General features: G+C 34.3%; 1 protein-coding gene across 1 annotated transcript; it reads right to left on the bottom strand.

Moving 5' to 3' along the window:
• Positions 1–2,266: 2,266 nt before the first annotated feature.
• Positions 2,267–11,603, bottom strand: LOC128553457 (guanylate-binding protein 4-like). Its single transcript, XM_053534607.1, has 5 exons — positions 11,204–11,603; positions 9,981–10,261; positions 5,736–5,960; positions 5,309–5,405; positions 2,267–2,619 (listed from the first exon to the last, which is right to left on the bottom strand). The coding sequence occupies exons 1-5, from the start codon at positions 11,601–11,603 to the stop codon at positions 2,267–2,269; spliced, it is 1,356 nt and encodes a 451-aa protein (XP_053390582.1).
• Positions 11,604–23,641: the final 12,038 nt, after the last annotated feature.

Raw genomic sequence — 23,641 nt, 5'->3', positions numbered from 1 at the left:
ATGCACCACGTCCTAGACCGCCACTCCTATTATAGAAATAATTTATAAAATTCAGAAGGAATGATAAATATGCATAGTTATTATGTCCACTTATGTATTTTCATTCATTCCGTAATGAAAGGGACGGTTACGGGATATTGACAATCATAACTGACTAAGTGACAAAAATCAAGATGAACAGTTAACGTAACTGAATATGTGGGTGGCAGTAATGGGCACCAACATACACTTTTGTCCTGTTAAGTTACTTATGCGGATAACATGTAATTTTGTCATTTGCAATATAATAACTGAATAAGTGACAGTCTTACTAAATATTTCGAGATAAATACGTGGATATGTGGTTTTCAGAAATATGCCAACATACTATAGAGCGTTCTAACGTAGCGTGGCCATTTAATACAACAAAACATAACCTTTTAATCAGTTTTATTTAACATGGCAACAGTCTTTTTATTAACTAAAACATAACATTTTCACGTAAATATATCAAGCGAAGGTGACCTTATCAATCTAGCATTTCTCCCATCTTTGATCATCTATCAAGATCTATTTCAACATTTTATATACAAGTAGCAGTCCGGTAAAATTACGCAGTTCGTCGTGCCTTTTTCCTTAAACATAATTACTTTGATTGAGCAAGTAAAATGATATAAACGATCAAGTTTACCTGTTTAACCCTGTTTTGTGACAGGTTTGACAATTCAGCTAATTTACTTTAGAAAATACAATATTTCTAATCTGTTACATTACAGCTTTTGTTGTCGGCTATATGGAAATCCATTTTGGTATTACCGCCGTTACCAGTATATAGCCCTCAAATTGAAAATAAAAGTGTAAAAACGTGTCTGTTCTGAAAGAATGAAATTGTGTATTGGTTAAAAACTGGGTTTACACTAGTTTTACCCTTTAACTTTGAATATGACATCGAAGAGTTTTTATAACAACGTCTGTAACATGAGTTCTCTTCAAAGACTCTTGTACTTGAATCCACCAACTTATTCTAAAATAATGGTTATATTGAAACGCATTTTGTTTCACCACGGTGACCCTGGTAACAAAATATACTCCCACTCAAATATTGCAAATGAAGTTGTCATACACTCAGATTTATTTTAATAAGAAAAATGACAGTTTGGAGAAAATTAAAATGAGAAAAGGTTACAGGAAAATCATATATTGTAGACCGTTTCTTTTACATTTTGACATTGAGTATGATCTTGAAATGGCATTGAGTGACCTAAAAATAAATTTATTTGTTTACTTTCTTTGTTTAAATACTTGTTTGCAGTTGCCTCAAATTTGTTTTTCGTAAATATCTTATAGCCTTATTTTCAAATCTACCTACTGGGCTTCAGATATCTGAAATTTTATCTGTTAACCCGAACATTTAGGTTTATTTGGTAATATCTGCTAAGACTAGTGCTTGTATACTACAGTTAGATGGAATGCCTAAATCAGTATAGGATTTCCTATTTTAGTCATACACATCTATTGTTAAAGATTTTGTTCTATAAGTTAGCAATTCTCATTTTTTTCTCCTGCTTTTTTTTTATTTGTGTTTAATGAATGAAATCAGTTTTATTGGGAATTATTCTCCCTTTATGCATTGCAAAATGACAACATAAAAGAAATTGTTAATCAATTTTACTAACTTGCAAATCCCTTACAGTATCAGATGTAATGCATTTTATAAAATTATTTAAAGTCAAAAATTAATTCTGTCCGATTCCTAACAAGAAAAAAGAAACTAAATTATACATTTAACAAGACCAAAGAATCAAGCAAAGCGTAGTTTAAAATGTTGCCTAAAGGGAAATATAAAAACAAATTCAATGGAATTAGCATATTTCCTTTGACCTCATTGTTGAGTGTTATTTTAAATACCTAAATATCACACGAAATAGAATAATACATAAGGCGACTGAAAGCATTTTACTTTAAACACAATGACATTTTTAATTCGTTACATTGCAGTCCTAGAATAAAAATGTTGAGGAATAATACATTGCAGACAATTTACAGTCAGACAGTCTACCACACTGAAATAAAAGTTTCTGTTATTCACTAGATTGTTATTGATAATGTTTATGCATCATATGATGGTTAAGTGTGAGATTAACTCTTGGTGAATGCATCCCCTAGCCTTCCAAAAAGTCCTTTTTTCTTCTTTCTTTCCCTCTTTCTCTTTTCAGACTCTTCAGCTTTTTGTTGAAACGCACGAATCTCCCACGCCTGCTTTTCCTCATCTTCTTTTCCTCTTTGATCATTCTGCATCCTTTCTCTCAGTAACATTCTGAAGATCATTTTCCTGCTTTCTACTACGTTCTTCTTCTTCCTTTTTTTTCTTTAACCTTCGAAGCTTTTCATTCAGTTCCACATTGCGCTTTTCCTTCTTATACGTCTGCAGCTCCTCTTCAGCCTGCTTCTTTTGTAACTTCTTTCTCACAAATTCCTCGTATTTTTCTGCTTCTTCCTTCCTCTTCTGTTCTCTTTGTTTCTCCATGGCCTTACGATGTTCATGTAGTTGTTGGGTTTGAGCTTCTAGTGCTTCAGTAAGCTTTTTCTTTTGCGCTTCTTTCATGTCTGAGAACTGTTTGTTTATTTTCTTTTTTTCATCTGCAAATAAATACAAAAGGCAGTTCAAAAGATATAACATAATACGTGTTCATTTCAATACACTCAGCTCTGGAAGTATACGTAGACAAAATCATGCCGTAAACATGACCTGATAAGTAGCTTTAAACAAATAGTTGATGGTCTATGGATGAGCAAATCAGCTGTCTATCAATACGTAAAGGATCGAGTTAATCCCTTTCATTGTTTTGGACTTAGGCTCCAGACAAGCTTACATAAACGGAAATAATTCAACATAAGGAATCAGCTAGAATTATAGGTTCCAGTTACTACAGTTCCTTTAAGGTATTGGACCCATAATAATAATGTTTAAAGAATGGCATTCGCTTTGTATATTCTTAAAGATGACCATGTTTTGCACTGTGTTACAAATTTTAAACAACTTTTACCGTGCCGTTTTTGTAAATTTTGTATAATTTATGGTATTTCCTCAAGCTCAAGTAGAGACAAATGTCCATGTGATGGCCACTATCTAAAACGTTTGCAGAGAATTCATTTCAGCATTAATTTTGATATAAAAAACATCAAACTATTGTTAAACAATTATAAAACACAAAATAAAACTGTAAATATCATTTTTTTCTAGGGTGCCTAAAGTAAACAGACTTAATGAGACAGAATTCTAACTTCAATATTGAAAAATTAAGGTCGAATCATGTGGGTCTGTTTTGAATTTTGCTCATTTCATTAAAAAAAACTTGGGGCAGAAGTAAAACCTACCGGCAATTCTTCCATAATAATAATCTAAAGAACGAAGGCAAAATAGAGAACTTTTACCGCATGTAACTCAGTATTTTTAAAGATGTCTAACTCTACCCCTCCTATTTCAGAGGTAAATTCACTTTGAACAGCAAGAAATTGTTTATAAAATAACAATTTTCCACTTTTGTACAATACATCCATAATAAGTATTGGAAGAAGTAAAAACTTACTAGAAAAAAAGGAAAATATGGAGAAAGAAATGTTGGTCCAAGTTGGGCTTGAACCTACGCCCCTCTGAAAATTGCAGTCAAAGTAGGTTTATGGTAGGAATTGAATACTCTTCAAAAAAGAGGTACACTATTACGGGTCCAATACCTTAAACGAACTCTATATCTATGTGAAGTATCAAGTCATTCCTTCTTATAGTTTTCAAATTATGTTACGGGCAATTTTTGTTTCACTTAAGGAGAGATAATCTAAAAATGGGGTAAACTAGAGTTAAGGTTCTTTGACATTGCACTTTTTCTTACTGACCTCTATCAATATGTAAAGTATCAAGTCAATCCATCTCCTAGTTTTGGACTTAGGCTCCGGAAAAGCCTTTTTTACAAAAAGGGGAGATATTTTAAAATGGGACCACCTAGAGTTATGATTATCACTGCACTTCCTCTCAAGAAGCTCTATAATTGTGTGAAGTTACAATTTAGTTATTACTTTTTAGTTATGCTCCGGACAAGAAGTGTGACGGATGGACAGGCGGACGGACGGACAAGTAGGCGACTATATGCACCCCCGTCCTCCTTCGGGGAGCATAAACTCAGTTTTCACAGTTAATGTGGTATATTCATGTATATGGCAGGTAAAAGCATTACTTTCCTACCTAAAATATTTCTTTTTTAAGATTTTAGTGTTCTTTTAAGACTTTAATGGTCGCAGATTCACTGTATTTTGGAAATAGATCGAAACTACATACCTTAAAAATTGCTTGGCAGCGTCGTATTAACATGTCTGACTCATGGTATTTACAGTCACTATCAGCGAAATAATTACGTTAGTGGGATAAAATGAAACAATTTTTTTTTCTTTTACGTTATTACGTCCCCAGATTTACCAGGCCTATTATTAATTCTAACATGATCCGATTCATTTTTCTATTAAACAAAGAAGGCAGAAAACAGTAGATTATTATACAACAAATCACTGTTCTGACGTCACAATTATTGCGTCATGGCGTCAAACGGCATAGCGGCGCGCTGGAAAAGAAACCGATTAAAAACGGGCAAGTATTTAATGAATGTCATCATGGGTGTACTTAAAAATCCTTGGTAACGTGTTAGAATCGAAATAGTATATCTCATTTAGCGATTTGGTCTTGAATAAATCATTGTTTGTCGTTCAGATGCGTATTGTTATATCACTCGGGCTGCGCCCTCGTGATATAATTCCTTCGCATCTGAACTACAAACAATGCTTTATTCAACGACAAGTCACTAGATGAGATATATTATTTCTTAAACACACACGTTGACTAAAAGGCGGCGACCGTTTTCTTATGTTTTTGCATATGTGTTGCATTGAATTGGAAAGGTTTCTTCAGAGAAAAATTGGCATCACTTATTCTCTAATTGGCTCTATATCGGTTGCATTAAATATGACGTTTATTTCAACTTAACTGGAAGAAACAATATAAGGAACAAACATGACTGATTGTTGATGTCAAAAAAATTATAATGTTTATTTTTTTTTCAATATTAAGGATATAATATACAGGAATCGGAGCTGTTTATACCTTCATAGACGGATATTCTAATAGTATGTTGTCATATCATAAGGCGCATTTTGTTTTAGTTTTGAATGAGCTACATTTGCAATATATCCTATTCGGACAATCCCTTTACTATACAACATATGCATTATATGCACAAGACATTCAAATAATGTTAAACTTATTTTTACAATTTAATATTACCTTCTTTTTCTTTTAAGGATAAATCATCATCATATTTTAGAATATTCACATCTTTCTTTTTCCGTTCCTCCATTAATTCAATCCAAGCCGGTAAAACCTAAAACAATTGTGAAATATGTTCAAATGAATACATTGATACAATGTACAACTCAAAAAGTATTTCAAACACAGATGACAATACATATCTTATCTTTAGAAAAATATTCAATTGTTGTCTTAATATGCATTATTTAATTGGGACATCTCGAAACGAAAGGAAACCTTTTACATCGCTATATATCCCTGGTGACCAAATGTTTTGATGAATTAATACGGAGATTGATAAACAGCTTCTCAAAAAGGAGGCCAAGGGATGTGTCTCCGGCACAATTGAAGCAGACGCCCATTTCCTTTCCTATATATAAAAAAGAAGCCATTTTAAAATTACCTCATATTGATCATAGTCTACCATACTTTTTTTGTAATCATTATTCAGTATCTGTATGTCCTGCTGATACATCTTGTAACCTCCAGCGATTTTATAATCATCTAGTACCGTCAGTTTTCTGTATACCGTTTTCTCAAATTCAAGCCTCAACTTTTCTTTACACTTTTTACTAATTTTTTTGGTGTTTGCCTTTTTTATTTCATTCGAAATATTGTCCATCATCATCTGAAATGTATGCGTCCGATAGCTAATTTGATTACTGTTATGCTTAGTAATACCGAAAGTCTTATTGTCCGACACGGAATCAGGAATGTATCACAATGACGTGAACGTGCACTTATTGTCAAAACAAACATGCATTGTTAAGAAGCTATAGCCTTTTAACTGTTAACAAATGGCAAAATCTTTTGAAGTTTTAAATTTTTCATAGATTTTTGTTCAATCTTACAGAAGATATCTCACCAATTTATCTCCCATTTTTACAACAATTGCTATTTGCATGATAGTTTGGATACATTATTTATTGATAGATATCTAAACACATTTAAAACCGTATATTTAGTGTGTGACATATGTTTGTTTATTTAATATTGTCCTATATGCCAATAGTGGCATACTTCCTATGTCTAGTATCAACTGGGAATAATACATCAATGAACAAATAGCGTTTGTTTATCCTATGCTGATATATTTGCTTAAGGAATGTTTAAAGTACCCAGTCTTGCCCTTTTCTCCTTTAAATAAAATAGTGAAAATAGTATCAATATAAACAGTAACATTTCCCTTTAGCAACTGTACATTTTAAAACTTAATATATTTTCCTGTTCATTGCCATGGTTTCCATAGGATACCTAGGGGTAGCGTATAACATGTAAAGGAATTTTCACTCTCTCTCTTTCTCTCTCTTTTGGTGCCAGTGTCTATGTCCCTTCAAATAAAAACTGTGTTTCGGTTTGAAGTTTATAATTAGAAGTGTATTATTGCATGTATATTCTCTTGTCCGAGTCAGTTGAAAAGGCCTTGTCCGAGTCAGTTGAAAAGGCATTCATTTTTGTGAATGTGACATTGATAGTGTAATATAACGGTCCGATATAAGCGCCCTGTTGTAGTTTATGTTAAAAAAAGAAAGAAAATATGGGTATTTAACACTTTTCAACTTATTTCGATTTTACTCTTATTCGTATACGAAGTCGTCGGTTGTTGAAGGTTACATATTTTCTTAAGTATACACTCCCTCTGCACCTGGAAATTTTGATTAATTAGTACATGTTCGTAATGCATATATCTATGAAATATACCTATAATGAAAAAGTATTTAAGGGTGTATTTTTTGTCTATGCTAAAAGAAACGTAATGCTCATATGTGGATTAGTTTTTCGGATGTATCTATTTAGGTCGTTACGTGATGAAAAGAAAATAAATTGACAAGATTTTTTTTATTGAGAACAGGTTAAATTTGCTGTGCAAAACACCAAAGCAGGTGACTTTGACGTGATCTGAAACGATGCTAAACGTGAAACCCTAGTGAGGCATTTCTATTCCGAAAGAACTGGATGATGGTTCATTTTGTTACGTTATATTGTTTGAATAAAATATAATTTTGAGAAACTGATTTCTGAAAAGAAGAAAAAGCACGATATTTTGTTTAAAAATGGTTGTTAATGAGTTTGTTATTGACTTTTGAATGAATTTATTTTTTGTAAAAGTGCGCTCTAAATATAGTTACAGCACGAGTTCCACGTGCACAAAAGACGACAGTTATTCTTCAAGTATCACAAAAGAATTCACCATATTGGATCAAATTGAATCACAAAATAATGTTAAGAAAAAAAAATCATGGTATGAACAAGCATATTAGAATGAATAATAATAAATCAATATTATATAAATATCGAATTTCTGAGAGGGTGATATGACAAATGTTCACTGCGAGATATAGAGAATAATAGGTTAGTGCCGTAGATGAGAAAGTTTATCTGGTGAGGTGGAGGAGGTTATCGGGTGAGCCGAAGGCGAACCTGATAACGTCCGGAGCCAAGCCAGATAAACTTTCTCCATCTTAGGCACTAACCTATTATTCTATTTATCTTGTCATTACTTCGTTTTCCGATATTTGGCAATTTATTTTACAAAAATAAGTGTGCGCCAACCGCTTTAATGAAGTCATATTCGTAATGACGTCACTTATATAATGACATGATTACCGGCAAAATCGCAATAACTTCTTCGTTTTTGAATAAAAACTCATTATTTGACCACTCATTTTCTTAGTTCGGACATTTCCAACACAATGATGATGGTTTCGTTGCAAAATTTCTTATGACAACAATAGTGATCATAAGGTCACATGATCAACTGACCGTATATCACTGGTCACATGATCAACTGACGGTATATCAAGAAAGATATACGGCACCCTGATATCGGGTCGAAAATACTGCAAGTGACAGGATAAATAGAGAATAATAGGTTAGTGCCGTAGATGAGAAAGTTTATCTGGCGAGGCGGAGGAGGTTATCGGGTGAGCCGAAGGCGAACCTGATAACGTCCGGAGCCGAGCCAGATAAACTTTCTCCATCTTAGGCACTAACCTATTATTCTATTTATCTTGCCATTACTTCGTTTTCCGATATTTGGCAATTTATTTTACAAAAATAAGTGTGCGCCAACCGCTTTAATGACGTCATATTCGTAATGACGTCACTTATATAATGACATGATTACCGGCAAAATCGCAATAACTTCTTCGTGTTTTAATAAAAACTGATTATTTTACCGCTCATTTTCTTAGTTCGGACATTTCCAACACAATGATGATGGTTTCGTTGCAAAATTTCTTATGACAACAATATCGATGAAAAGGTCACATGATCAACTGACTGTATATCACTGGTCACTTGATCAACTGACGGTATATCAAGAAAGATATACGGCACCCTGATATCGGGTCGAAAATACTGCAAGTGACAGGATAAATATGAATATCGACAGAGGCGCCAGCCTCTCGGGAATGCAATATTTATTTTATTTTACTTTATTACACCGAAAATATATGAAGGACAAAACATTTACTGGAAAATCAACATAATGATTTAAATGATCAAAATAACATAACATATACGGATGAGGTATATTTTAAAATTCTTGAGAGTATGTTTTAGCTTTGAAATATACATTAAGATTATGTTTCCATGGTAGTGAATTTTCACTCATGTTTAAGCAATTGTGGATAATAACAAGTTTTCTTGACGGTTAGTTTCGGTGCCATTTTCTTTATGACCTTAATTGAATATCAAGATTAATTTATGAACAGAATATCAACCACTTAACATGGTACCCTATCGTATCTTAAGCATCTTTAAGTTTTAGGTTACCATGATTGCAATTTTTATTCCAATGAACCATTGTAAAAATCATTTTAAAAGCTGAAATATTCAGTGTTAAACTTTTGAATTTTAAAAGTCGATATAAAGATCGCATGTATAGTTCCCACGGTTACGTTAATTTAGTCCATGATATCACTATTTTCTACCGCAGTATGGACTAATCTAGAGTAGTTTTAGCATTATATGAATATCAAATTACAAAACGAGATCTGAAATAATATGTATTACAAACCAAACTGCTCCATTCATTCGAAAATTGTCATGATTATTAACGTTGTATCTGCCTATCATCAACAATCATTTTCTTTCATTCCACATGACATTTTAATACAAACAGATAAAGGCTGCAAAATATTCATCACTATACGAAACGAAATAGTCTAGAAAAATATTTTGGCAAATTAAGGTTGTATCAAGTCAGCTCAAATATGGAAGTGTTAAAAATCATGTACATCAAGATACTTATCCTACTTTTTGGTGGTTGCTGATACGTAACGTCATGACGTCTATGACATTATGTTAATGCAGAAATATTTTGTAGCATTTCAGCGGCAAATTGATCTTTATTTTAGCATTATAAATCCGTTTAGTAACAAACTGGACACAGATAATGTAATTGTACAGAAAACATCTAGTTTGTCGTAAATTGTTATATTTGCTATAAACAACTACATTAGTTTCTAGTTGGACTTGCGCATATTCAAATTTTATTTGTCTTACTCTCTGGTTAGAAATAACCAATGATACTGTTATCAACATGATGATTACATGATTCTTTTAAAAGGCTACTGACGAAAAACTCTAGCAAGACTATACATGATACTGAACTAAGTTTCTGATAGTAGAAGAAAGAACGAACCTGTGCCGTCCTTTCACAATCCCCAGTTTCATCATGAACAACATTTTCACGTATGAAATTCAGTGCGTCCTGTTGAAATTTCATGTATTGTTCTTCAAACACTCTCGAAGGGATCGGCAATTCGTTTTGTACTTTTTTCATTTTGTCTTCAAATATATCGAGAGCTTTGTTTGATATCCTTTCATTTTCCATTTTTGCAACGTCTTTGAAAGTTTCATCCACGTCAGGAACAGCACCATCTCTTAGTGCTGTGACATACTTAGTTGCAAGGGTTGCAAACACTGTAATTATAGATCACTTGAGAAGGTAAGATCAGTACTATAATTATAATTATTTCATACTCGTTTCTATTCCCCGTTAAGCTACACGTCAATATTTTTCCATAAATACGCCGGTGCGTGACGTAGTTTAGTGTGTGTTGTTGCACTATGTTTTTTATTAAGTTCAGTACGATTAAGCCCATTCAGGCTATTGAGCAAATTCCTAATATTCTTACGATATTTATACGTGTAGATACGTATGTAATATAAGTGTTATTATCTTTGCACCGGGAAATATGTACATGTACTCGTTTTTCAGCGGAAAAATATTGCGCGACTTTATTTCCGCTGAAGAACTCGTGCATATTTCCCGATACATAACTTATAACCTATAAATATTTTTCTCCATGTTAACTTAGCAAATTGTTCAATACATGTACTTATATTATTGTATACATTATTATACGGAACAACAGATGAACTTTGTGTGCAGGTTGGGATAGACACAGTCGCAACCTCCGGCAAATAGCAAATCATGCCACCATATTTCTTTAGAGATCGATAAGGATATTGATGCGTTTTATTGAGTGTTATTCCAAACAGCTATTGTATAATGGACAAACTGCTACATGTCTATAAAACGGCAGCTCGCTTTTTAATTACTGCAACATTTATATTTCAACGTTACCAGTTACCCGTGGGATAAGTTTATAATTTTGACGCTCTGCATCACCATTCCCCATGATATGCTCGCACCAGCATTATAAGTGTGCAGGTCGATTCGGAATTCAAGGACAAAAAACACGTTGCCACTAACTGTCTCTTACAGCATACTTCCAGTTTGTTCAAGTAGATCATAAGTAGATACATGTATTTAATTAAAACTGTACGCGCCGGTTGGACGATGTACGACAGACGCCGGATCGTTCAGATGAGCTAAAAAGAAAATGAAACGGAACTTACTTTGCCCATTTATTGGTTTGCTGGCGAGAAGTTCTTTTGGTTTTAAGCGATATACATGCGTCACAAACGGGATTGTAGCTTCTTTGAATTTACTTGACAGGTCATTGAAATGCAAAGTCTCAGGATTTTCGAGCACATCATCACCGGGTACTGGAAGTGTGAAGCATTCTCGATTGGGGAAATACTTTCGGATACATTCCCTTGGCTTATTGAATGCTTCATTTTTGCTTTTATTTGAAGAAAGGCTGTTTTCGAGGTATTCATTCTCAGATATTGGTCTTCCATCTTTAAAGAGTTTTAGACTAAAATCTCTCAAGCAGAAGACAAGATCAGGCAAAATCAGGCTGAGACTATTGTTGTCCTCCTCACAACGTCCACGAAAACGGATGTTCTTTGCCATTTCAGTAACGAATCTGAATAATCTTCGGTCAAGGAAAAGGCAGAACTCTTCTATGCATAATATCTTTTCCGTTGTTGAAACTACCATTGTTTCAAAATTCACATACTTATAAAGAACAAAGTTTACAAACTTATGCATTTTATGTCCCATATATTTATAATTAACTTGGCCCCACAGACTGCGACTGTCTGGCCGCAAGTTAACTATGTATATATTTAGCTTAAATATCAACAGCAACCAATCAGCGTTTAGTTTAACATTTTAACAATTGTTTAGGTGATCGCATGTGCGTATAGATGTTACCTTTTTATGGGAAAACATTTACCTTATATTTATATGGAATTTGTGTTGATTCTTACAGTGAATGTTGTACAAAAGAATTTCACTGATGCCGGCTATTTATCATTTATCTATTTATCATAGAACGATCGTACTTTCGTACTGACGACCCCTTGAGAGGGAAGGATGATCTTACATAAGCACGATGCGACAACACGACAACAAAATACGATGCAAAAGCTCGGTAACACGATGTGACATCACGACAATACGATGAAACAGCAAGGTAACACAATGCGATAGCAAAATAACACGACGCAACAGTACGACACTGATATTTTTTTAATGTCACATCATGTTGCCATGTAAGCCCCTCGTGTGGTCGTAGTCGACAGTACGACATTAACATAGCGCAATAACATCGTGTTGTCCAGTAATATAGTATTATCGCATTCCGGTTAGATTTATTGCGCATGTTAAACCGAAACGCAATAAACACGATATTAATGCCGTACCGTCGTACAGTTGACCTCGACACCATGACAACAAGATGTTATTGTGAAATATTTATGTAGTACTGCCGACTGCGATAGCACGATAACATGTTGCGATATCATGATGCAATAGCGCAACAATATGATGTTATAACGCGATACTGATGGCATGCTGTTGCATCGTGTTATTGTGCTGTTGCATCATGTCGTCATGCCGTCGCATCATCTTGTCGTGCTGACGTATCGTGTCATCGTAACATAGCCCTTACCTCTATAGTGGTCGACAGTATGACAAAACAATGACCCTATCCGAACACCGTAGTTAAGTCCATGCTTAAATGTTGGTGCTGAGGGGACGTTTAATACTGCATATTTACCTGTCGTGAACAGATCAAGTCATACTGAATCTACCACCATATTGCTTTGTCACGAACTATCCTTCTACAGTCTCGGTTAAAACATTTAGCCGGATCGGTGAGCTCAGTATGTACAAAAAGGGCATGGACTATGAATCGCGAGGATGCTTTTTCGATCCCAGGACTTGACCTATGATCTCGTTGTCGGCTTAACAGAAGAAAATGTATCTGAAATGATTCGTCCTTCAACTCTGATTCATCTATGGAATGTGTAAGTTTCTTTCGGATAAAAATAAACCAGACAATTATTTCATACAGAACAAAAATGAAGCTGTAGTTCCTTTCGTAGGATGGTATGTTTAGGACATGCATTTATTATTTTGTCCTCAACATACCACCATACTTTCGTCTAAATCATCATGTAAATTAAGTGGTATCAGCAGTGCCGGACAACGTCTTGCATTAAAATATGTTTATATGTCAACAAGGATACGTTAATTTGTTGACGGCATCTTGATCAATGAATCCCTTCATATTGTACACCAGACAATTGCAAAGTAGCGTAGCCAATATAAAAATTCTGTTGTCATGGCTAGGATCTCTCTGAAGTTATACAACAAAGGTAAGCAACAGAGGCTAGGCTATGTTATCAACCTATAAAAATTAAACACCGTTTTATAGGAAAATTGCATAAACATATTATAAATAAAATATTTAACTTGTTGCTAGGGACTTGTAACTGATTCTATATTCTACTAGCAAAGCAGTCGGCCTTCCAGGTGATTTGCCTATTTTGCTGACCGATCAAAGTAATAACACTGATACTGGTAGAGTTACATATTTTACACTTATTATATGGCTTGTCAGTCAATAGTCAAAACCGTAATTTTGACCACTGACCGACAAGCCATTCAGTAATTTACGACAGTATTATATTACACGACATCAGAGATTAATTTTCTCTTTATTTATTTATTAATAGCCCAGTCAACATAACATGTTATCTTAATTCAAATGCAAAATTATCTTTTATGTATACATGAACTATATAACCAACTCAGAACACTAGTTTTCAAAATACATGTCACATGTTTCACTACTTTTACAGAAAAAAAGTTTTTATGTTCAATGTACTAACTCATTTTATTTCTCTTTTATTCCAGAAATAGAACATGAATCTGGGTAATTTGTTCTATTCAAGAATTGTCTGATTTGAACCGCTAAACTTTGTTTACAAAGCAAATGTTAAACTGACTTTGTCAACATCACCAAGTCCTTCCGTGTCCAGCAAAAGTAACACTGTGTTACTCTTTTCCGGATGTTTTTTGCACCACACCCATATGCCTTTAGTCTTCGATCCTAATGTGTCATTAAGTGCAAACCCTAATAAAGATAAAAATAATAGAATTCATAACGTTTTACAAAATATATCTGGCAGCCTGTGAGCTCAGACGATAAAGGACAATGTCATGGTTTGAAAGGTAGAGAATAAAATCTGTAAAGAGATCCTTTGGAAGCATAGAATGCAGCTAAGCAAAACAATAGCAGACTCGAAAGGTCTCTACTTGACAGGTAGAGAATTTGGCCTTGCGTATGTTTTCCAAACCTCAATCATTAGGAGAAGTTATCAGTTACTTGCGACAAACAAATCAGTACTGGTATAGAATACTGACTGAACTACTAATGAAAACAATGTTCAATCAATCAAACAGACAAACAACTATATTATCACATGTATTGGTACACCATGACCGTGAGAGCTGACGGAGTGGTCCAGTCACTGCCTGACTACATTTTTTTAAAGAGGAGTTGTAAGTTCCATCCCCAACTATTACAGCTAAAATTACAAGTTTTTTGATAAGAGTCCGTGTACGGGTGCTTTACACCTGGTATGCTACAGAACCAGGCCAGCTTTTGGAATTGGAGTCTTTTCGATTTTATTTAACCGTTGAATTTCGAAGGGGATATTTAGAATATAACACTTTATTTACATAATTATGTCTCCCACCATACAGTGGTGTGGGAGACATATTGATTTATTCCAGTCTGTGTGTGTGTGTATGTGAGTGTGTGTGTGTGTTTGTGTGTGTGCGCGCGTGTGCGTGTGAGTGTGTGTGTGCGTGTGTGTCTCAAAGCTTGTCCACACTATAGGTCAAACATTTCTCATCCGATCTTCACCAAACTTCAACAAAATGTGTCTGCCAATAAGTGATCGGCCAAATTCGATTACTAGCCAAATCGGCCTAGGCACTTCGAAATTATGACCCTTGAATTACTAAAAACACTCAGATTTCTTGCGCAGTTTTGTCCCCAGACCGACTCCTATACTACTAGTAGTATAGGCATCCTTTTGGTGTCAAAGAAAGCGCATGCACATGTGGATTAAGTAAACAGTTATAGGAACTGACTTACTATTTAGATGATGAAGCACTTGTGTGAGACATGCGCTTTTCTCAAAAGCATCTCTAGCATTTGGAAATTATATATTAAGTTTTAAAATAATCATGGCAAATTGCATTTTTTTATTGATTCAAGGTGACAAGCTATTTACATCTCTTATATATCTTCGACTGACACTTTATGTAGTGTACAAACAAACTGCAAATGTCCCGTTATCTTCACAAGCATTGTGTTAAAACAATCAGGTAATGTTGTTTAATATTTAAAAATGCTAGCCCGCTTTGCTAAAAGGGAGATCGAAGATCTACTACTGGTCGCGGGGTCGTGAGTTCGATCCTCGGGGGAGCCGTATGTTCTTCGCGACGATTTGGTAAAAGACATTGTGTCTGAAACCATTCGTCCTCCACCTCTGATTCATGTGGGGAAGTTGGCAGTTACTTACGGAGAACAGGTTTGTAATGGTTCAGAATCCAGGAACACTGGTTAGGTTAACTACCCGCCAGAACACGCAAAGAATGAAGAAAACAATATGATCTGTGAAGATTTATGTACAAAATGTGAACTGCTGAACTGTTAAGTTTGAAATACAAACTACAAACTGTGGATATTGAACTATGAATTCTGAAGTTTTAGTTTTCCACTCACTTCCAATATATCACATCTAAAAACACTTACGACCTTCACACAAACGAATGCATAGATGTTTTAATAATACCTTTAAATGCATCAGCTAAACGATTCATTAGGTAGGACTTCCCAGTTCTGTAAAGTCCAACAACAGAGACAACAACCATCGGCCAATCAATTTTTGATATCTGCTGGAGGGGATCGTCTTCTATCTTTAAAACGTTTTCTCCTTCCAAACTTATTAAACACATAGGTTTCTTGAAGACTTCCATGTCAATAGGTGACCAACTACTAATTCGTGTAAGAAGATGATGTCATGAAATGCAAATAAGATATTTCTGCCAGATGCATAGGAGAAATTACATCCCAAATGGGGATTAAATCAAATACAAATGCTTCGTGGAAAACTATTAAAGAAAAAAAAGACTTTATTATTGAAAGAAGTCAGATAAACAAAATACTTTTCAATGACAATCTCTTTAAAACCTTTAGATAAAGAGAGAGCATTTGTATACTAGTAGTTCAATACACCTAGTAGTACATTAGCCCAGCAATCACAAACAATTTCAAAACTATTTTTATTTATCTTAATGAGCCAACTTGTTACCTGCTTACCGCTGACATTTTCTGTAGTGTTTACTTTTGTCAAAAATCTAGGTATTACCTGCTTTTCCCGTTAGACACATCCTCCATTTTAGCGTTTAATTCACTTTGGTGTTTTTCAAAACTACAAGACAAGAAAGTTTCAAATGTATATACAACGGAATACCATACATTGGTTATTATTACTTTAGATACTATAAACTTGCTACACAGTGTGTGACGATTTTATCTTACGGAATACCTCTTATGTGAAAATAGATTGTTTCTTTTCTGCATTCTTTATGAATGCAAGAAAATTGATTGGTTTAGTCTAAATTAGATTGTATATCTTGAACGTGTAAGACAGCAGAAACATTCGAAAATTCGAGAAATTGCTATAACTTTACGGAACCGGACTCGTTATATCCTTCAGGTAGTGACTAGTTTGATAATCGCCCTTTGTCTTTGTGCTCAGGCTTCTGCCTATCTTATGAGGACGTAAGTTTACGGTTCCAATATATTTTACATGAATATGCGTGAGTTTACAATGTGTTTCTGTGGTTACCGGTTCGTGGGTAAGGGATCAACTGTCTTGTGATATAGGAAAAGGGAGGAGTTAAAGAGTGAGGTTTAGCGCCAGTGCCCTCGTTTAAAATCTCAAGTTGTGTTTGTGCCACTGACAGTTCTAAGCCGGTGCCTTGTTATGTTTCTTCTGCATTTGTGTATGCATGTGTCTGATTGTAACGAAACTGTGTGTATTTATTATTCCATTTATCTCGTGTTTGTATATACACGTGCACGTGTACAGCTGTATTCTTACCACGTTTTCAAAGTGGATGAATGCGTTTTGATGAATTTTCTTGTTGTACCTCTGCCCTTGCTTTTTAATATTCGAAATTTTCAGCTATCTAACTGTTTATGATATATGTTGTAGAACTAGCATGGAAAACGCAAAACCAATTGAATTGAACTGAACTATGAAAATGTAAAAATTATCTAGAGCTTTCACTGAATGTGATTTATTGCCCAACTAACGCAAAAGTTTGTTTGAAACAAAGTTTGCCTTAAAATTTTCTGCGACAGGCATTTAATTCCATTCGGTGGATTTTGTTTTGGCATGAGGGATGTTGCACTTTTCATTACCTCTCGCGAAAAGAGACCGTAATTATGTTGTTTAGTTCTGTTCTATGCTTCTAAATGATCTTTTCACAGTTTTATTAGATATCACAACTTAATGTGCAGTCTTAATGTGCTCTGTGGCGGCTGGATTTCCATGGACAGCATTCCATTTTACTATAATAAAATTTCGCTAAAGCCGGTGCTAGAGGGTGTGAAGGGTGTTTCACATTTCATTTTCCCAATCAAACCGACGCTGCAATTATATACAGACTTTATTCAATGTATTTGAGGTTACAAATCAAGAACAAAAATAAGATTATATGTTACGAATTTGCAAGGTAAGAGTTAAGATTATTATGCCTTGAAAACAACAAAACAAAAAAAAAAACAGTTCAGATTACCATGAAATACAGTTACTCATATTGTCATCTGTCGTTGTGTAAACTGAAATTTCCTTTATAATATTTAAAGTTTATTTAAGGTAGTTCTGCACGTTTGATAAACCGGAAGGGATGGCGTAACGTCATTTATCCGGGAAACGTAGAATAAAGCCTGGATTCGGCGTACGGAAATTAAAATAATTAACATATAATCGAAACCTGTGAGTAAATTTATTACAGTGGCACTGTTGCTATATTTTCTAAGTCAAAATATGATATTTAAACATATGATACGTTAAAAAATTCATAAAAAATGTCTTAAAATTAGAGTGAAATGTCCGGTTTGCTTGGTCAAATATCTCAAAAATAAGCACACGGACCTACACATTTTATTTCACAAAATTATAGGCCATATGTTTATTTACAACTGTAAGAAGTTTCATCAAAATTTACATTGTAGAAAAATTTCTATTCGCGAAAATGTTATGAAAGTTATGATTTTCCCAGACTCCTATTATGAAATATTGCGTGAGGTCCAAATTTTTCAAATCAGTCTAGCAAAAAATCAAGCACAGGACCCTATCTTTTTTATTTGCTGAATTTTCGAGGTATATTGTGAAGTTTTGAAAAATCAGTGCAGTGTTTAATCAAATCCTACATTGTAGAAAATAATTTCGATCCAAACGTGCAGAACTACCTTAACCCTCACTCAACCTGCTGGACAAGACTGATTCTGCCTTTGCGACAAGTGAAAATCATGATCGGCCTGCACATCCGTGCAGTCTGATCAATATCTGCACTGTTCGCTATTCAGTCAGTATCTTTCAGATAAGCTCCCCTTTTAAAAGTTAACTGTACTACACAGATTGAAAGATGGACACGTTCATTTTAGAAATTTAGAAGGGTAAGTATTAAATGTGAAAAATGTGAACAATTAGATAAACTTTGTACAAAACGGAGATAACTATAAAATTGTTATAGATGGAGTGATGGTTGTTGCCCTAAATAAATATAAGATGCAAATTTGTTCATTGACACAACTTAAGTAAATTTGAATTTGCCACATAACATAAATTAAAATTAAGGATGGTTTGGCGGACAGATATCCAAACAGTTTGGTTTCTGTGGCAAAATGACAAATAAAAACCATCAAACAATTCGCATACATGTAGTCATTTCGACCAAGTCTGTTATTTTCGCAGTCACATATACCCAAAATCAGGACGCTGACGGACGTACTGACGTACGGGGTGAAATGATATTTCCAATGTATATTCTAAAACAAGTTTTAGAGGTTTATCATAAAGAAGTCCGTTAAAAGTGTGGGATAAGATTATTATTCAGATTTTTGTTTAATTGTGAGAAAGCTTCCAAGTCTTATATTATAATTATTATTATTACTATTATTATTATTATTATTATTATTATTATTATTATTATTATTATTATTATCATCATACTAGATTTATATAGCGCTCTTTTCATGATAAACATGTTAAAAGGCGCTTTACATACAGAAATCAGCCAGACAGGGCGGGATATTCATCCTCGACTAGTACAGGCACAGAGCGATCTGTTCAAAGGGACAAAGTGAGATAAATCCCCAATAACAGACAGAGAGAAATCCTTTAGATATAGGCCTGTATGTGTTATAAATTAAGCAATTAAGAACTATTTACAGTCCCTGTCCTTAACGTCTTAAGTCTGATTATAGTCTAATCTCTACAGTTAAATATATAGGGAAAAATAATTATTGAAATACCGATCAAGGATCTGATCGATATCTGTAAATATTTTCGGAAACAAGTGATTTCATTTCATCTTTCATAAATCACATTGGCATTCATTTTCAAATCATGTAAACCGGATATAATCGTACATTGTTATGGAGTACCTGCTTTTCCCCACAATACTATCTCCCTGGCTGTATCTTGCTGCTGAAATAAAAGTTTACTGCATTAAAATTTCGTCTGGCATCTCAAACTAGCACAAATACAGTTGAAAATATATTTTGATGCATATGTAAATTGTTACCAATATAATTTTAGCAAGGGTTCACTCAGAGAGACTGCTTTTATCCAAACAGATAGCTAGACTATAACACTCAAAATTGTTGATTCATAGAATTGAGGTAGACTGAAAAATGCTTGAAAAAATGAGGGTAGGGAGAAAGTTTTAGTGCATAACCTACTAAAGTTCGTTACTCAGACCCGCCGACCCTATTTTCTGTCATTTTCGAAAAAAAATGAAATTTCAAAAGTTTGAAAATTATTTTGGGGCGACGATCGATGTTTTGCTGCATTCTGGCGTCGACAACGTCGATATTTGTCAGCGCATTATTGGTCAGTGTCATATAGGCGCAATTTCCGCTCAAATGGAAGCGTCTCCCGTACGTTACCAAACTTGTGATTTAAGATTGTCTTTGAACGATTTATGCGCGCTGGAAAAGCGGAATATTTGTTTTATGATCTAGTATACAGACAATAAAACAACGAAAAACAAGTATTGTAAAGTCCAAGAAGATGAAAGCTAGAAAAAACCTAGCGAAATTGAGGTAACGAAACGGTTACGGTCAGTAACTGTGTCTCAGAATGCTAGAAAAAACAGATTTACACGACGTAAATAACAACGGCAATATTGAGTGTAAATTTGACATGCCTTTGGCAGTTATATAATACATGGGGATGAGATATAGGAGCAACAAAGTGCTGCCAAACAAAGGAGTCATCCGTTGCAGATATTTCCCCCTTTTTTGGTGAGGGGTGGGGGGTGAAGGTTACCAGGATGGAAAGGGGCCCAGACCTGTGATTTGGGGCAAAAACTGCTCGTTATTTGGGCAAAGGGGAATAAAAAACCTGATGTAAAGTCAATTTTTGGGGAAAACTGCATAATTTAAAAGATATTTCCTGAGGGAAGGACCCTATTATGAAGAGGGAAAACCCTAAGATATGCTTATGAAGACATATTACAAGTTGGCTGATTGGAGGTATTTATCTATATATTCCATTGAATGATAAATCCCCTTTTTGGACCTATCTAGCTACTTATGCTTTCAGTCATTTTCTGACCATCGAAAATAAAATAAAGAGTGGCCCGACTCTGAATCACTTGCCCTAACCACTGTCGGATCGAGCCCCACTCAGGTCATCATGTTAAAAAGATATCCAGCTGGATGACAGAAGGTACCCATTTCTACCTAGATGCCCATTCTTGCCTCAGATGATGCCCGGAGGGGTACCTGGGGTCTTCCTGCACCATTTAAATCTTAAAAGTCACCATATGACCTATAAAATTGTGTCAGTGTGACTTAAAACACAACAAATAAATATTAAAATGTATTAAATAAAGATCTTGGTCAGAAAAGTTTGAGAATAAAAAATAAAAGTATGTACATTCTAAAAATGAACCAGCCGATCAGACCATTGAAAATTGAAAATGACAGATGGTTTACTATTCAATCATCAATTTAATACTCGCCGTAGATGTTATGACCAAGGACAAATAGTACCCATGCCCTAAGAGTAATTTTGTTTTTGAAATCATCAATTTTATGCTCAAGATAATAAAAAAAGTTAAACACAGAATGGTAATTTTCTTTGTATTACAGGTTAAATGCGTATTAAAATAGTGTTAAAATCCTTTCAGGCAACACATCTGAAGTGATCACCAATCGTCTGTTGTATTAGTAAATGTTACTACCTTTTCCCCCCTCCTCCTGTCAAAATTCTTTTGCCCAGAATCCGAATAACAAAAAATAAAAAAGCTCTGGCCTAAGTGGACAATATTAGAAATGTATATACACATAAACCACTATGAAAGACATTACAACTTCTTTGAGTTTAATCTAATCTAATCTAACCTGAGCTGTGACCTTGAAATTAGAACAAGACATTAACTTACAAAGTATTCCTTAGAACCCCTGACATTATATTAGGCATTTTAGTCCAACCCGATGCTGACTTAAACAAGTGGTATGGCGGTAAAATATCGGTGATTTTCTTAGATAGATTTATAATACACATGTACACAATTAATCTATAAACAAGACTGTAGCAAGATTTAGTATATTTGCAGGGATCTTCTATTCGCAAGAAAATAAACTACATGATTTGTAACTTCATCTAATTGGAACCATTATTAAATAAACACTTACTTACTCCTTCTAATCGTTTTCGTCTGCAAACAACAGACATACACAAACATACTCACCATTTGAGAGACTTCTGGGGTTTAACAATATTTCGCTCATGAACTGTTCAAGATTAGTTCGACTCGTGACGTAATTATCACTTTCATTTCATTTCAGTCTGATACTACGTCCAACTCAGCCGCGTCCGAACACAGGCGTAATCATTAGTGATTAAAGTATGAACATAAATTTTAAGCTGCACAGTATGAAAAACGAAAGAAATATTTTCATTTGCTGTAGCTCTAGGTAATACATTTATCTGGTGAACAGAAACGTTGGTTGACATGTTCTGCATAAAAGACTATAGAAAAACTGCTATTAAATATATGCATGAACGTACAGCATTTAGCACAGTATAAAGCCGTACTCGATTTGTTCATCAACGTTTAGTCCGGTTGTTCGTGAAGAAACAAGCACATGAGAATATATATGAATAGATATCTCCCAATATCTGTTTTGTTTTCAAATTTTATAATTTAACTTTAAAATAGATCGTAGTAAATGTGCAAAAATATTGCGGTAATATATTTAGAATTAGCCTGATACTTTGTGCTCATCCGGTAACCATACCTGATTATAAATGAAATACGCAAATAGTGACGTAATAAAGCTGTGACGTCAGTAATGGCGAAAAGAAATCGATAATGTATGTCAGATGGTGACTTTCTTCAGGTACTACGAAGTGCTCATGACATGAAATATCGTGTATTTCACAAGACAAGCACAATAATAAATTTGCTATAATTCCAGATATTTTTCTTTTCACGATTAGATCATCATTATGCTTGCAGTCATGTTTGTAAGACTGAAGTACATCGATTACGCCGATTTTAAATAGTCGTTGCTTGTGACTCTGTGGACGGACCGTCAGGGGAGGTAACTTGAGTCACGGATTGGGACTAGTTCAAGATGAACTATTATGATCACTCTAGGTCAGACGTCTGTCCGACGTTCGCCTGTCCAATAGGACTATAGAAAGAAAACAATTCATACAACATATCCTCCTTAGTTGTTCGAGTTCGGAAAAAAAAAAGCAATGACATATTTCTTGGGTGACCCTCTACTAAGAGTGTTCAATTATTTATGATTCGTCAAACGGCGTGGACATTTTCCCCAATAAGTATGTAATGGACACTTAAAACGCCATTTTCACATGTTTCAGATGATTCTTTAAACAGGTTTGTCAAACATCACGTGAGCGATAAGAAGAAGCTATCTAAAAGTTGAATTTTTAAAACTCATAGTGTTATCAGGCAGAGCAAATTGAAAACACCTGTGGTAGGTCAATCAAGCTTTTTATGTAAAGTCGGTCAAAGGTGTTTAAGGTGTTTTCTATTCAAAGTGTTTGGCTCTAAAGAGAGCAATCGGAACCACTTGAAAAACGGGAGAGAGGTCAATGCAAGGATGGTAAAATCCATCCATTACATGCAATATACTCATTCAACTGACACGTTGGCATTTATGAAAACAACTAAATAAACAGATGTAACAAAATAGTTATCTTAAGTTATCGATATGCTTTAGTTGTGTTCCATGTAGTAGGTACTGCATCATATAAAAGCTCTCTTATCTACTTAAAGTACCTCAATATCTAAAGATTACTTTTATAAGC

This window comes from Mercenaria mercenaria, unplaced genomic scaffold (genome assembly GCF_021730395.1).
Source record: "Mercenaria mercenaria strain notata unplaced genomic scaffold, MADL_Memer_1 contig_3845, whole genome shotgun sequence".
NCBI classification, from domain to species: Eukaryota; Metazoa; Mollusca; class Bivalvia; order Venerida; family Veneridae; genus Mercenaria; species Mercenaria mercenaria.
This window is presented reverse-complemented; position numbering and strand designations above follow the sequence as displayed.